This window comes from Syngnathus leptorhynchus, chromosome 17 (assembly GCF_054491065.1).
Source record: "Syngnathus leptorhynchus isolate UIUO chromosome 17, UIUO_Slep, whole genome shotgun sequence".
Lineage (NCBI taxonomy): Eukaryota > Metazoa > Chordata > Actinopteri > Syngnathiformes > Syngnathidae > Syngnathus > Syngnathus leptorhynchus.
This window is the reverse complement of record NC_141211.1, coordinates 7748381-7765060: the sequence shown is the minus strand read 5'-3', so window position 1 is coordinate 7765060 and position 16680 is coordinate 7748381. Positions and strand designations below refer to the sequence as shown.

The 16680-nt window shown below is 43.1% G+C and overlaps 1 protein-coding gene across 3 annotated transcripts in view; it reads left to right on the top strand.

Moving 5' to 3' along the window:
• Positions 1–175: 175 nt before the first annotated feature.
• snx19a (sorting nexin 19a) overlaps positions 176–16680 on the top strand; it is a 37708-nt gene continuing 21203 nt past the window's right edge. Inside the window, exons 1-12 of one of the 3 annotated variants that reach the window (XR_015068729.1) lie at positions 176–1614; positions 1698–1836; positions 1935–2035; positions 2119–2238; positions 2361–2479; positions 2581–2671; positions 2748–2895; positions 3148–3271; positions 4263–4447; positions 4540–4627; positions 4719–4930; positions 7088–7830. Coding sequence is in view for 1 of the 3 variants with exons in the window: in XM_085936219.1 (XP_085792345.1) it covers positions 187–1614; positions 1698–1836; positions 1935–2035; positions 2119–2238; positions 2361–2479; positions 2581–2671; positions 2748–2895; positions 3148–3271; positions 4263–4447; positions 4540–4627; positions 4719–4833 (2658 nt within the window). In the remaining 2 variants the exon portion in view is untranslated. Of the gene's footprint in view, positions 1615–1697; positions 1837–1934; positions 2036–2118; positions 2239–2360; positions 2480–2580; positions 2672–2747; positions 2896–3147; positions 3272–4262; positions 4448–4539; positions 4628–4718; positions 5211–7087; positions 7831–16680 lie in introns of those variants that run through there. The other 2 variants (XR_015068728.1, XM_085936219.1) reach the window with 2 other exon arrangements.

Sequence of the window (16680 nt, the reverse complement as noted above, 5' to 3'; positions counted from 1 at the left end):
CATTGCAGTAAAACGTAACCTTGCAGTAAAATGTGAGATGTAATGTAGTGTAAGATGTTTTAAGCATCACTTTGTTACTCTACTGACCTGTACAGAAAGTCATTCACGAATCCTGCAGTTGATGTTTTGTAATAACTCATAAAATGTATATTTCCTCGGCAGGCTATATCTCATCTGCTGGATAGAATGCCTTCATTTCCGAGTATGAATAAGTGGTCCTTGTCAGAGGTTCTGGGCCAACGGCGACGACTGTTGGGCCTTGGCGCTCTGCTCGCCTGGTTGGTCCTCTTCCATCTCCTGGTCAACGTCTGGCTCCTCTGCATCTTCACCAGTCTGCTAGTTGTTTTGGGAGGCTGGCTTGGGTCCCGCGCCATTCTGGACGCCAACAACCTTCTCCACTTGGAGCATTTTTTGCCCCTCGGCGGTCCAACTCCGCCTCAGTGTTCAGCTGAACAAGAGTGGAGGCTCAATCAGGAGATCCATAGCGCAGTCCACAAGGCGGTGCGGGATTTCGTATCTTCTTGGTATCGCACTCTACTGCCAGAAGTGGAAGGTGAGTTTGAGCGTGCAGTGCGTAATTCCATGCTGGAGTCGGTGATGGAGTTGAAGGAACGTGCCAGGCGGGTTGACAGAAAAGTACTGGTCCAACGACTTTTAGAGCTTTATGGCCGCCACCTGCAAAGCTACATGACGGCCAGACGCATGCAGCTGGAGACGCGGAATGCCAAGATTAGCCTTTGGCAGCTCTACCAGGAAGTAGACAGCCCTCATCCAGCTGTGAGCAATGCAGCCACCGAGCTGGGCTACGCCAGAGCTCTGGTGAACCTGGTCTTGCACGTGCTTGTCCCATACCCTCAGATGGAAACCAGAACCGGAGGGTACATGGTTAGCGAACTCATCACCTGCAACGTACTTCTGCCACTCATAAGTAGGCTTTCCGATCCCGACTGGCTCAACCAAACCATTGTGGATGTTTTCACCAGGTCACAAAAACCGCAAGACGGCGCCCTGTACCGGTGCGCCCTCAATGACTCGTGGACGACCTGCCTGTCGTCGTCGGATGGAGTGAGCCAGAGCAACTCTGAGCTGTTCAGCCCAGTGAGTGAGGAGGATTCCTCTCGATGCAGCACGCTGAGCCTCGAGACTTGTTCCGGGAAAGCGGAGAATTGCCACGCCGGCCTGCTTGCGCCTTGCAAGGTCAACTGCTGCTCCCATGCATCTGGCCACTACTCTCCGCTTGCAGGCTCCAAGATGCTCTCACTGGATTCCCTGACGCAGTCCGACACGGAAGAAGACACCACCAGACGCTTGTGCGATTGCGGTCCACCCAACTTCTGCAATATAAAGGATGACGCTGATGATTTTGGCTGCTTGGCCCCGTTGAAGAATCTCGGGCCGAAGGTGGTGGTGCCTGTGGATTCGCCCTGGCCTGCAGGTGTTGCTCAAGAAAGAACCCCCACGGGTCCTTCAAGCAGGCTTTGCCTTAGCCCCTTCAACTTCGAGGCTCCAAACAAACCATCACCGGGCATCCAAAATGTGCAAATTGCGGGAACAGTCAGTGCGAGGGAGCAGCGTGGCACTGGAACACATCCTTATACTCTCTACACTATCACGGTAAAAATCCAGTCACACAGTTTGTGACGATTGATTTCTATCATCTTCTCCAGCACAACTTTTTGTCATTTCATCTTTGGCAGTTTGAGACAGCAACATGCCCCGCAAACAGTGACCTTTTGCAACCTCCGACCTGTCACTCAGTCAACCGCAGATACAGCGAGTTCCTCAACCTGCAGACACGTTTAGAGGAGAACCCAGAAGTGAAGAAGTTTGTTAAGAGTGAGAATTGAGCAAAATATAACTTGATTTAAGTTCTCTTATTTTGAATATCTCGCCACTGGTTTGTCACCACTTTTAGCGACTGTCTGGTGTTACAGATGTTAAAGGTCCAAAGAAAATGTTTCCCGACCTCCCCTTTGGGAACACGGATGGCGAAAAGGTGGAAGCTCGTAAAGGTCAACTGGATACATTCCTTAAGGTACACTCTTGTGAATGACAAGTAGCCCAAATTGGGTAAAATAGCTAAACTGGCTCATCGTTGAATTGAATTTTGTTTTGTAGCAACTGAACAGCATACCAGAGACCGCGAGGACCGAGGACATGCAGGAATTCCTGTCTCTAAACTCAGGGGGTTGCACATATTTTGGAAAAAGGCCTTTTTCCAAGTCAAGAATTGATAAGGTGACAAGGAATTTGTGTACTCTGGACCGCAGTCTTTCGGTGTACAAATCAACTGCGTTATGCATCTTAGTTTATTTTTTAAACGAGATCCAACATTATGTCTGTCGTGATTGCTGCTACAGATGATGGAAAACGCCTTGGACACTTTGAAGACAGCCTTTCCTTACCCTGAAGCCACGAGTCCAACAGAGGACCTTGAGGGAGACTCTGATGGGAGAACACTGGACAGCAGGAAGTACAGGTGAGAGTTGGTTCCATAAAAAGAAAAGTCTACTTATATATCTCTTGTGAATCATTTTTTTGGGGGGTTACAAATGTTTGCTTTTGTGTTCCCTGTATCAGGCGGCTCATGTTCCCAAGCAAAGCGTCTCCGTCCCTCAATATACCCGACTTACATCCTAAAGTGACGTACTGCTTTAGCGAAGGCAGCCCCGTAAGTTCTCATGTCGTTCATGAAATGCCTTTTTATTTGCAAACATGTCTGCACTCGTTTCTCTGATTTGTTCAAGGTGCTTAACGGCATGTCCTTATCCAGATTGGAAAGTTTTGTCTTGGAGCAGGAAAGACTTTTATGCCAGCCGCAAAGCAGAGAGCAAGCCAAGCGCAGGGAGTCTTCGGGCACAGACAAGAAGACTTTAGGGAAAAGTCAGAATGCAGGTATGAGGTGCTTCCTCCCACCCACAAGTCAACTGCATTTGTTTATATGAAATGTTTATTTTCCACCACTCCATTCATATTGTTTCCGCTGGTGTCTTGGGCAGTACAGTGTGATGCCACTTGAGGGCAGCAGAACCCCAAATCTTGCATTTGCTTGTGTTTAAAAAAAAAATACGAAAGTGTCGCTACATCTTGCGCTGCCTTTTAGTTAGTTGATTATTTTTTTTTTTATTATTATTATTTTATTTTCAGACACAGCTGTTGCGGATGTTGCGCTGAACATCTTGTGTTTGTTGATGAAGGAACAGTGGAGTTGGCTGTGCACCGAGAACATCCAGAAGGCCATCAGACTTATCTTTGGCACTTTTATTGAGAGGTTGGACTGAAAGCTTCCATTGCTATTTAGATTTGTTTGTCATGAATATAATCTTTCTTTGATTATGTACTTCCATAGCTAAGCATTATATTTTGACTTTAAAGGTAAAGGTATCACCACTAATGTTGACAATATATATTTCTATGATCATGTCTACATCATTTTTTTCCTCAAAGATGATCATCGTTTGGGCCTTTTCTACAGTAAGGAGAGTTAAATGGGAATTTTGAATGCTGCATGGCACAAAATCCAAGGCATTGTTCCATCCATCCATCCATCCATCCATCCATCCATCCATCCATCCATCCATCCATCCATCCATTTTCTATACCGCTTGTCCCCACGAGGGTCGCGGGCGTCCTGGAGCCTATCCCAGCAGTTATCGGGCAGTAACCGGTTGCCAGCCGATCACAGGGCACACAAAGACGAACAACCACCCGCACTCGCACTCACACCTAGGGGCAATTTAGAGTGCTCAATTGGCCTACCAAGCTAGTTTTTGGGACGTGGGCCGAAACCCGAGTGCCCGGAGAAAACCCACGTGGGCACAGGGAGAACATGCAAACTCCACACAGGGAGGGTCGGAGGTGGACTCGAATTGACACCCTCCTAACTGTGAGGCGGACGTGCTAACCAGTGCGCCACCGAGCCGCCCAAGAGATTGTTATTCATTTTAAATGCAAGGTTAATGCCAAATTTTTAATTCAAATTTCAACAAAAGCATGTCTATGATTACCACTGGGCTTGTTTTACCGCAACGTCTGCGGGAACCGCCTTTGTTTAGGCTCCAGTGTTCTGCTGTCATTAACATCACTGACTTGCTTAGCATTCACTGAGCAGGTCACTAAGTAATTCAAGCTGCTGTTATGTTTTGAACTTGGTAAGCACGCTTGCATCACTTTGCACGCACGGCTTCGAGATGTCACACCTACGTTTGAAGCCGATATTCCCGCAAATTCGGACTCCTGTCTCCCACTGATTTTTGCCCCAGATGGATGGACGTGGGCGTGGCTCACCTGACTAGCGCCCCCTGTTGGGTCATTTACCTCCAAGTTCTGCAGGAGGCCGTGTGGCCCGGTGGCACTTTGCCTGCCCAGCCGCAGCCGGAACGCAGTGCCGCAGAGAGAGAGGAAACCAAGGAGCGATGTTTGGAATGTCTCCTGCAGCTACTTCCGGGTTTGTGAAGCCACACATTGGAGCTCAGTGAATGCTTGACGCGTTGACTTTGACCTACTCTGTCTGGTTTGTGTTGATTTTGGTGGCTACAGAGTTTGTCACCGACATGTTAGGCAGTGACAAGTACAGACTGAGCTTGGAAACCACGCTGGAGTCTTTACAGGACCACCACATAAACAAGTGAGTCGTTTTGATGGTAGTGGGATTTGCTTTTTCCATCTACAGTCGAATATCTGCATGATTCAAATGTCCTAATCGTCTCGGTCTGCAGGCATCTGGTTTACTGCATCTGTGACTTGCTGCTGGAATTTCTGATCCCAGAATCAAGTGATAACTCCTTCCAGCGATCTCTTTTGCAAAGTCTGTGCAAAGATACTCCCGCCTGACGGCCACATTTCACCACAGCTGGATGTCCACGCTGACATGACGGATTCATACCAGGGCTGTGTGAGTTAAGGCCACGAAGGACTCACTAGATTCTTGGTCAGTATCCACAGATCGTACGTTTTAGGTTGACAAACTTATTTTTGTGCTCAGATATATTGTGTATGTATTTTTTTTAAATATTGCTCAACGTGCACACGAGGTATAAATATGCAATGACATGAAATCCAAAACAAGCATTAAAATATGATGCATTTAAAAAAGTTTATGTTCAGTTTTTATTGACATTATAAAATTGTTTTTCAAAGCTAAATTTGAATACAAGAAATGTCAAAGTAATCAAGCATGGCGTAAAGTAGCATTATCGCACACATCAGAGTTAACAAAACAGTTACATTATCCTATGCAGGCTAAATGCTATGCTAGTTCGGAGTGAAGTATTTTTACTGTGCCACTGGAAGCAATATCCATCCATCCATTTTCTGAACCGCTGAGTCCCCACGGGGGTCGCGGGCGTGCTGGGGCCTATCCCAGCCGTCATCGGGCAGTAGGCAGTAGGGGGACACCCTGAACTGGGTGCCAGCCAATCGCAGGGCACACAGAGACAAACAACCACTCTCACTCTCACCTAGGGACAATTTGGAGCGCTCAATCGGCCTATCAAGCATGTATTTGGGATGTGGGAGGAAACCGGAGTGCCCGGAGAAAACCCACGCGGAGAACATGCAAACTCCACACAGGGAGGGGTGGAGGTGGAATCAAACTCGCACCCTCCTAATTGTTCGGCGGACGTGCTACCCAGTGCCCCATCGAGCCGCCCTGGAAGCATTATGTTTATTATAATCATTAGCAATGCTGAAAGCTGGTTTTAATGCCGTATCCCGTCCCACACATGTCACCGAGTGACAAAAGTTGTTTTGTTGATTTATTTGTTTTGTGCTGATGCATCCAATATCATCCACTTTTCCATCTAAATGTTGAACAATAAGTTGTGGTCAGTGATTTATTCTTTTTACTGGGTTGAGGGCTGTGGTGCATTCAGTTATTCATTCCAATTTGAAGAAACATTTGCATTTTGAATTCAATGCAGTGTATTGTCATACAAATGAACCCATAATATTGTTCACAGCTGCTGAATATTTTCAAGCGAATCTCTGTCATGTTGACGCGAGCGTTCAAGTTAACGCGACCAGTATTACAAGAGCACGTGTGAAAAGACACCAAAAGTCGAAGAAGCCAAGAGTTCTTTTCATCAATAAAGTCAATGTGTGGTCCAGGCAGCATTGTGATCTTCCCATGATCGTTTCAACATTTTCCTCGGACAACCCTTTGATGAAGTTTTAATACTATTAAAAATCAAAACTGTCCTTTGGCACTAATGCGATCCAACATGAAACATGAGACAGTGGAGTAATGTTCTTTTTATATTTGACCGGAATAGTTAATTGAGAAAAATGAGCTACGGAACCAACAGCGTACATAAAGTGTTTCCATACGGCAACATAAATCATTTCAAGTAGACCGCATTAGACGCCAATCGCCAAACGTAAAGGAAGTGGAAATGTGTGCATTTTAGACTATTCTGACGTGAGGACAACCACAACGCTAAATCAGTGACAAAGTAGTTAGTTGGTTGTAAAATAAAAATTATCTTCTGACACCTTTGTAGATGGTATGTTGTCATAAAATGAATTTAGCGGCTTGGAAAAGTCTTAAAGTCTTTGAACTGTGCTTTTTGTACCTCCTGCATAAATATTATGATCGTGATGATTAGCAGTATTAGTATCAAGTTTATATTCACAACTGCTAGTTGACGTCACAACTGGATGAATGGAACAACAGGAATTCCCACAGGCAGACTCCGAAACCATAAAGAACATCTTCCCAGGAAAATGGAAGCTTTTACGGAGGCCAAGGGGCTTTCCATAATGACCAGGTGTCCCAATACTATATTTTAAAACTGTGATTACAAGCATATAGTATGAAGCAAAAAAAAACAAAAGGAAAAGGAGATGTTGGGTGCCGCTCTTGAGCTGTATCTAAATCATTCCTCTCTCTCTCTCTCTCTCTCTCTCTCTCTCTCTCTCTCTCTCTCTCTCTCTCTCTGTCTCTCTCTCTCTCTCTCTCTCTCGCTCTCTCGCTCTCTCTCTCTCTCGCTCTCGCTCTCTCGCTCTCTCTCTCTCTCTCTCTCTCTCTCTCTCTCTCTCTCTCTCTCTCTCTCTCTCTCTCTCTCTCGCTCTCTCGCCCTCTTTGCAGTAGGGTTGCAACAATTCTTGGCTTTCCAACGGGGGATTTTCTCAAACATCATGTTTGCTGGAATTCACACAGCAAAATTGAACAAAAGAAAAACAAAAGAAGAAAAACATCAAGCCATGTTGCTGGTGATAAGAAACACATTGTATTCTGATGAGGTTTTGATGGCTTTACGTCACAAACATACCGACGACTTGTTTTTGCTTACTCGTGAGCCTTCCCGCTGCAAAATAAGAGAGGCGACAAATGTGTGACGCGCCTCTTCATTTGAAGACCACATTTCTGTACAAGTCCCAAATTGTTGAAATACTTTTAGCTCTGGTCAAAATGAAACACATTGTAAAAGGAAGGCGTGTCAAACTCAACAAACTACAGAATGATCTCGTTTTCAAAACGATATGAACCATCTGTTTAGAAATTACTCACTACTGTCAATTGATAAAGTAAATATTCATCAAACCTGTCTACTCCATCCATAAATACATATATAGGAAACACCATCTTCCACCCACTTTTCATAATTTCTTCACATTTGTATCAGACGTTTATTCATATCCAACAAGACAGAGGGACAATCTCTACCCACCTTCCTGTCGAACATCACGCCATCAATACAACATCCACTTTAGAGGGCCCTCACTCTGGAATGAGCTACCAGTCCATATCCGATCCATATCTTCACAGGCTGCTTTTAGAAAGCACTTGAAACACCACCTTCTCCACTCATGATCCTACCAGTCCATAATTATTCCACGGCACTCAACTGATCCATACTAAGAACATCAACCTAAACCACAATTCATACTCTGATTCTTCTTTGTTTTGTTATTTTCTGTTTCGCAGTTCTTTTGTTCCCTCTTAGTTATTCCTACCTGGTGTCTCTTCGATTGCTTAAACATCGCTAAGTGTTTATTTTGTTTCGCTTGTTTCTTATTTTTATAGTGTATCTGTTTATGTATATACATATATGAATATGATGAATTAATATTTAGCTTGTTATGCTTATGTTTATTTTTATTTTTAATGAACTTTGAAATCAGACACAAGTAAAAAAAAAATATATATATATTTAAAAGAGTTGCATGTTAATAAAAATTGCTAGCAATATCTGTAGTTTTTAAAAGTGACGTGAATTTACAATTTTAGGATTGACACATAAAGTCAGTGCACAATTGGTCTTTGCGGGCCACATCAAATGATGTGGCGGGCCGTATCTGGCCCCCGGGCCTTGAGTTTGAGAGCTTTGGTGAAAAGCATAGCACCTGTAAAAACAAAGTCGTGCCACCTATGCATGGCAATGATGTGTTGACCCTTGACACCCGTTTCAGGCCTCCGTCGTAGTCTTCGTATTTGGTTTCAGCAAAGCGCTGCGGGCTTATGTAATGCCTAGTGGAGAGGGAAGATTTATTGAACAGGTGTCGGGAGGCTCTGCACTGGAGTTGTCGTCGTAAAACAGCGCTAGCAGTGTACTCGCCAACGAGCCGGGTCAGGGCGGAGGCACGTGTGGGCACGGGGGACGGGGCGGGCATTTTATTCTCAAAGGACATAACATCTTCGGCTGTGAGCTTGACTTTTCAAGCTTCGGGCAATTTCCTGAACAACATTTGAGTATTTAACCAGCCATAAGAGAGTTCCCTACACTCCTCAGTTGTTCAAGCATCTCGCATACGTCCAAAAAATAACAAACAAAATTCAAAATAAGTTTGCTTTTATAAACTAATTTGAACTGAACATACTTTTATTGGTTCCATTTTCCATGTTCCCTCTCAGAGTTTGGAAAGTATGAGCAACATTGACACATGCTCTGTTTAAAAGTTTTATAGACAAGAAGCGAGGACTTTTCCTGTTTATGAATTTCATGATCACGGCCTTCGAAAAAGACTGCAAGCGGGCAGAAGGAGTGTTGAAATACATTTGTAAAAACAATATCAATGTGTGGACAATTAGATGGCTTTTAAAAAAGAAAAACACATAGGCCGCAACAGAGAAAAAAACTTTTACCATCTCATTGTTCCGAACTGACAATACCATGCTTTGTTTTCTCGGGGTCAGTCTTTTTCCCGCCTTTATTTTTCTCTCAGTACTCCTATTTTTCACCGAGTGCTACTTTTGCCACTTCTGGGAAGAAAAGCTGGTAGCAGAAGGTAAAGCATGCATTCATGTGGTGGGAACCCTCATGCTGTCTGCGGGCAAAGTCAAGTGTTTCTTAAAAGGCGCCATTTGAATGATGACGAGGCCTTTGATCGGTCAACACATGACAGACATGTCAGACAACTTGGCACGGTCCAGAGAAGAATCTTGGAACAGATGAGAAGCTTCACCTTCAGATGTAAATATTGGATAGTACCAGTATGTTCTCTGTTTTGAGGCCTTCATTACCTATGAGGATATCTAGTTTCGGACGTGCAAAATTTGTCACGGAACGTTCAGGAAGCATTTTGTTTCGTGAGAACCGCGCCTCTCAAACAGGGCTGCGGTAGAAACTATTTTGTCGTTTTTTTTTGTCTGTCAACATTCATCAGGATAAAGCTCATCCCTTTGTCGTCACCTCGAGACCTTCTGTTCCATCTTGTTCACTCTGGCGGTTACGTGATAGGCACTCTTTGGTCTGATCTTTTATTTGTCGTGGCGAAAATGTAATACTCGCTCTTCTGGGCCAGCTCTGACTTTGACGAATCAGCAGTAATCCTTCGATGAGTGAATGTTTGCTGGGTACTGGATGAGAAACCAAAGCGCTCGTCTTTCACACAGTGGGCCTCCTCACTGTAATATCGCACACCAGCGGGAATTTTCCTCGCTCGCATGTGAGGGAGGTGGAGTTTTTGGTCAGAGATGACCTGGTGAACTTTTAAGGTGCAGATGAGGACGAGAGTTGTTGAGCTCGACATTTTGTTGCTGGACTTTAGTGTCATGTTTTGCAGTGGTGAAAATGTGAAACCAAATCAACCGTTAAAGAGCGAGGTTTTTGGCCCCATGCTTTGTTTAGAATGAACCATAGTGGCTCATTTGAATCCATTATGCTCATTAATCCATTTACATTTACAATGGTTGGCCAGTTTCTTATGGATCGCAACCAAAATGATGTATTGCCGTTGCGTCAGCTGCAGATGCAAATAAACTTCTTGCAATTAGACAAATGGCCACAATGGGATCTAAATTGTACACAAATGGTACTCAGAGAGCGGATACAAACCCTGCTTTAAAAAGATAATGCTCATTTTTGGATCTTTATTATTGTGGTTTGCAGTGTCGTTCCAATGCAAAGTGTAGCTGTCATTTAGTTCAGCAGAAATTGATCTAGTAAGGTTGCTGGTTCCTCGATCTTGATGGATGCGTTACTTACTGATTTTGACGTGCAGCAAGGCGGATTATTATTGCCAGGTTAGAAAAACGAGACGCAGTTGAATCATCCCACAAAGATGTCTTTCGTCCAAAATGTTCTGTCCCCTCAGAACATTTGGTTTTGCTTTCCAGGGGTGAAAGCTGGAAGGCAAAGAGCCAGTTGGGGTTTATCAGAGATGCTGGAGCTCTTGCTGGAACTCGTGTGTGTGTGTGTGTGTGTGTATTGTGCTTTGATGGCTCTTTTTACTGCCAAGCTTTGGAAATGTGCCGCTGTGATGTGACTCCATTACAGCTGGGCTGCGAGTCAGCCTCCAAGAACACTGAGGTCGACGCTTCGGGGTCTGAAAAACATGGCTGAGCTACACAACATGAGTCAAGAGATTAACTGGCAAGACACCAGTGCCATGAAACGGGGAACGACACGCAAAACAATACGGAATGTGACGTTTCTGATTTGGGTTTTACGAGGTGAAGAGAAGATGGAAACTCAATTCCCGCAATAACCAATAGAATCGTTTGGACTGACCTGAAGAACCATTGGTGTAGTGACGAAAGAAAATGCAAAGCACTCGTTACGGATAGGAACTGGAAGACCTCGCTCAGACACGAGCCTGAAAAATTCCGGGACAACGTTTTGTGGATTGATGAGACAAAGCTGAAGCTTTACCAAATTCCCTCACATGGTGTCTTTTGAGATGTCTTCATTAATCTTTATGAAAGTAACAAATGAGATTTGAAGTCTACAGAAACATTTTGTCCAATAGTTTAAAGAACGATGCGGCAAACTTATTGGCGGATGTGGTATGTGACCCAACACAAGGAATTATCCATCCCTGCCTGCTTACTTTAATATTGTAAACAATTTTCCCTGTAGAGAAATTCAAAAGTGTGACGAATTTCAAGCACAACTGTTCTTAATTAGTTTGATCATCTTTTATTTTATACGCTCGCTCAAAAAGCCTTTCATAAATCGTCAAGATTTACACCACGGCTGAATAAAAGAACGGCAGTATAATATAAAATGGCAGCCTTCAGGTTTTATGTGTTGTAATGCCAGTGATGATGCAATCTGGGTGTTCAGCTCACGTTCTTCCATGTAAGGAAGGCTTTCGTTCTCATTCTTTTGACTTTTCTTTTTTCTTTCATCAACGAGGCCTAACCATGCCTAAAGAGCAGCTGTCCTGTGCAAACAAATTGTTGTAATGTACCCGTGATAGAGTAAATCATGATATTATTACAGTACAGTGCCAGTTTCCTGACAGGCCTCTGGTGCTCTAAAAATCTTTTTGGTGGAACCTGTGTGTGATATGTTTAAAAAGCCCGAGTTTTATGACAAACTTCCCTCAGTCATCCCAAACAGAAGATAAATCCTGTGCTGCTTCAAGTTGTTGTAAAAATGAATCAAAATATTGCGCTTGTGCTCCCAGTGTCATCTGGCACGTGAATGGGCGTGCACTGCCGGAAAGTACTGCTTTTTGAAAAGAACTTTAGTAACGCGCGCTGCTGGATGTTGTTTTACGAGTCCTCTGTCATTGCAAAAACGGAACACTTAATGCTGGGACTCGTCGTGCTTTCGACTTTAGGAGCAGACTTCCTGCCTGTGCTACTCTGGGACGCTTTTTGGACTTGTCTGGGGGACATGTGCATGCAAAGCAGGCAAATGTATATGACCATGATTGATAACTCCTGTATGCACACACTTGTGAAAGGTGTGTGACAAGCAAATGTGACAATATCCACAGTTGATTATCTGGCCTGGTACCTGGGGGGGTCCAAGCATATTTTAGGGGGTGCAGTGCCCCCACAGCCCCCTCCCCCCCTCTTGCTCCGCCATTGAACAAGCGGCTGTGGAAATATTATCCAACAACTGCCTGGAGAATGTCTGTCTGGTGCACTTTCAACCAGGTGCTTTCAATCTGCTTCCCCCCACAAGATAAAATGTCCTTACATGGAGCTCTGTTGAGTCCAAAGATTACTATTGTGTCATTTATTTCTTCATAAATAGCAAAATAAAGCGCTCTTCATCACCAGGGTTCTGAGTTAATGGAAACAAGCTTGCTGGTTTATTGATCCCATCATTCCAGTTTTCAAGTCATTCCTTCAGAGCTCTATAGTTTGAGCTGAGAAGAAATGGAAATGAAAAAGCTCTTCCCCTACACGAGGAGACTTTACAAGGCTAGCGTCTGATGTGAGGTTTACCTTTCTGATAAACAAATCTATTTTAAGTCAGAAAATGTTACATTTACAACCTTAGGGCTTCTCATTTGTGCCAGATGATATAACATCTCAAATTAAGGCAGATGTACAAATACATGGAGACCATTCCAAAGATTCAAGATGATGTCCACTTTATGAAGATTCTTCATTTTAACCTCTGCTTAGAAAAATATCAATCCTGGTTGGAAAATGACACGTGGAGCTGTCTAAACCATACTTGAAAACAACATTTAGTTTGAGTTCCGTTGCTAGCCAGCGCATCAACACTATGTCATAGACTGGCTGGCCCGCACGTTGCCGTGTGCATGTTGTGTGCGGCCTCCCACTGCCAACTTGACTGACTCTCTCCCAAAAGAGATTGACAACACATTTTACACACAGTTGCTGACCAAGAAATGACACGCATGGCCGCAGTTGCGTTCGGAGGGAAAACTGGCATCGATGTCCGGCAATTGTGCTGCAGATTGTTGTCAAATAGGAGGATCGAGTGATTTATTTTCAGCGAAATGATATGAAAGTGAGACGTTTGTATGGACTGACACAGAACACGTGCTGCATATTGTTTCCATATTTGCTTGGCGCTCTCAATTCACCTTTGGATATAGTATTCAGCTTTTGGCTTATGTCTTTCCATTTTCACCCAAAATCCACTTTAAGATGAGACCTCGGCAGATAAAGCCAAAAACAGACGAGGTTCCAACTCATCGGTAAAAGCTAAATATTCCCACACGACAGGTAAACAAGCTCATGCACCCGTAGCTAAAGCCAAACTGTGGCAAGGTTTCTATTCTCTGGACCTGAATTTGACAGCTCTGGTATGTACACAATGAAAAAGTATTTATTTCCAGTGCATAGGTTGAAGCATAAATTGTCGGCTGTACTCAAGTGTTGCCTTCAAGACGTCAGAGCTTATGTGACTTTTGGTTGTAATCAAAGCCAACTGCAATATATTGACACACTTTCCATTTACATCAAACTGACAAGGAGCTGATGTGGGAGTAATTACGTGACTCAGAATTATAGAGAATCTTGGAGTACAGTCCAACATTGGTCATCTCTCGGGGCCCTCCAATTATCAGCAAGAGCTAGTGAGGAGTCCTGAGTGGGGAATTCCTAGCACATTCCCTTTGCAGTGTTAAAAGCATTGGCATTGTTTGCTCATTGCTATGGGCCAATTTCAGAACTCTTTCTCTTGTCGAGTGCAAACCCTGTCGTTGATTGGCAATGTCCAGTATCTGAATGGGGGATGTTCCTTCCTGTTTGCTTTTTACGCATGGTCTTGCATTACTGACAGAATTACCTCCCACTCCAATTTAAGTAAACTAACTAGTTTAACTACACTGATTGCAGCTGCTGCTGGTCTGCCTGCGCAGGAAGTTGTTTATGTCATCTAGTGGGATTATTTAGAAGGTGAATATCTGTCCGTCTGCACGTACAGCTCTGTTTGGGCCAAAACATTGTGAACAGACGCTGAGGTCGTTGAGTACAATGCTTGGTTTTACTCCATAACAAATAAAAGAAATAGTTCACTTGTCACTTTATGATGTTACCTACTGAAAAGTTGATTACTGCTATTTATTGCTGTCATCATCTGCGAGTGAGCCAGTTTGCAATCATGCGCGTCCCTTTTTTTTTTTTTTTTTTTTTTGTTCCTGCTGCTTAGATTGAGTAACACAGAACGGTAAATGAAGATAAAATTTTGTATTTTTTTTCCCCCCTAAAGATTTCCTCAAAATTTGCCAGTTGTGCCATTCATTTGCATTGTGGATGAGGATGGGTGGATATCAGAGATCTTTTAAGAGGACATCTGGGAATAGTTTTAAATTGCAAAAGTGCACAATATGTCTTCTCTAGCATGGAAAAAAAAAGTCTTTTGCATCTTTGAATCTTTCAGAGGTAGTTCCACAGTGTCTTGGGGCAAAATCCAGAAACTTTAATTGCATGTGAACAGCAAGTTGACACATTGAGTGACACCTTATGTAATGCTATACAACTCATAGCGTTGCAATATAAATGCACAAGTAAAGGCACACACAGATTGTGTTTTGCACATGCCTTTGGAATTGTACAGCAAGCTTCGATGCCACACGCGATCATCACTCTCCGCCCAGAGCGTAACAGCCGGGATGATAGTGAAGATTTAATGTCTAATTTGATAAATATTGTGCAAAAAACGTTTTGCATTGTTCTTATTTTCACCATGAAACACTTAAGAAACATTTTAGACCACAGCATTAAAATTGGTTTGGCCAACATCGAGATGAAACAAAAGCTAACGCTTCCAACATTTGTGTAATGCTGATAACTTACAAAAAGTATTAACATGTGCACTGCAATATTTGTACATGGCAGATGAAGACAAAATACCTCTGTAGTTTTGCCAATTCCATGTGTCTTACATTTAAGGCTCTCTTCTTGCAGGATTGCATAATCTAAATCAGCGGGTACACGGATTAAATCCCAGCAAAAAGAGGTCAAAGAATTCACTACGAAGCAAAACAACAAAATCAGCCCCTCATATTTTGTTTGCGTCTTTTGAAAAACTTCATTTAGTTGAGCTGTCTGGCCTCAAAAATATTGGAACGTCAAACAGCAAACAATTACACGAGCTAACACATTGAATTAAATTCTGCTGCAAAAATTTTAATAATAAAATGAAACATTGATTCATTCATTTGATTAATGCATTCCAAGGTTATTAAAGTTAACGAAAACCAAAAAAACTAAGATTTAAATCGGAAAGACATTTTTGTCAAATACAAACTTGAATGATTGAAAACAATAACGATTAAAAAAGTAACAACAACCCCAAATTTTATAAAACCAATTATAGCAAAAATGGCAAAAATGTCATCCTTGTCAATTAATATAAATAAGCGTTCAGGGTTGATTTTATTTATTTTAGTTCTAGAAGCAGGAAGGTTGTTTCTTCATGTGGGGCTCTCCGACTCTGCGCGGGTTTTTGCGTGCAATAGTAAGACATTATGAAGCACGTGTGTGCACACTTAAAAAAATTTTAAATGATCACCTCAAGGCAAGTCTGTGGCTACACACCTGGAGAGAAATACGAGGTGGAGAGTGAAACTTCCCAAATACTTAAGAGTCTATAACTGTCATTGAAACCATCACATGAAATAAAAAAAAAAAGTGTGCACGCAGATCACAGGTGGAAGTTGTAACTTTATTAGAGTTAATTGGAGGTTTGTGCAAAGTTAAAAAAATCTAATGATAGGACAAGTAACAACGCTGCACCTGCAACCACACTATGTGGTTCCATCCCAACTAAAGTAAAGTATTTTTTTGTTTGTTTTCTGGTTTTGGTCAGTCGATTGTTACCGTCGTGTGTCGGCACTTCCCATCCCAGGCCGTTGTGGTGCATAATCATTCATTTATTAATTTGGGAGAATGAAGTGGGAGGGGACAGGTGGTGCTGAGTTCTGAGTCGATTTTTTACGTTTGCTATTACGGTTTACTGCCCCTACCATGAAACTTCACAGCCAGATGTACATTTTGTACCATTTAGTGGGAATGCGTCTTTCCATGTGGAAATGTTTTGCGTGTTGTGAGCTAATGACTTTCACGCTTGTAGTTGTTGTGCGCCTGTCACACACTGCATTGATTAATTCTTGGTTCGTTAAATTGGGGCAGATGCATGATGGATTTTCTATTTTGTCATTTTTCAAGATGGAAGGTTTGAATGTTTATGTTCGACTGCTGTCCGATTTGAACACTGGTGTTGCGCCACACTTGACCGAAGGCAACAGCAAGATACACGTAATAGACCATTTGAGTCTTGGAGAACAAAAAGGGAAATTAGGATTTTCTTTGAATGAGTCACAGGGAGATTGGTGGGGTGATGTCAGGCCAGTCCTCACAGCTGAGCGTGTGTGTGTGTGTGTGTGTGTGCGTGCGTGCGTGCGTGCGTGCGTACGTGCATGTGTGTTTCTGTGTTTGTGTGTGTGCACGTGTGTGCTTAGTGTGTGTTATTGGTGTGTTGGCACCGTGAGTGTCACTAGGGCCTTCTGGACCCAAGCTGT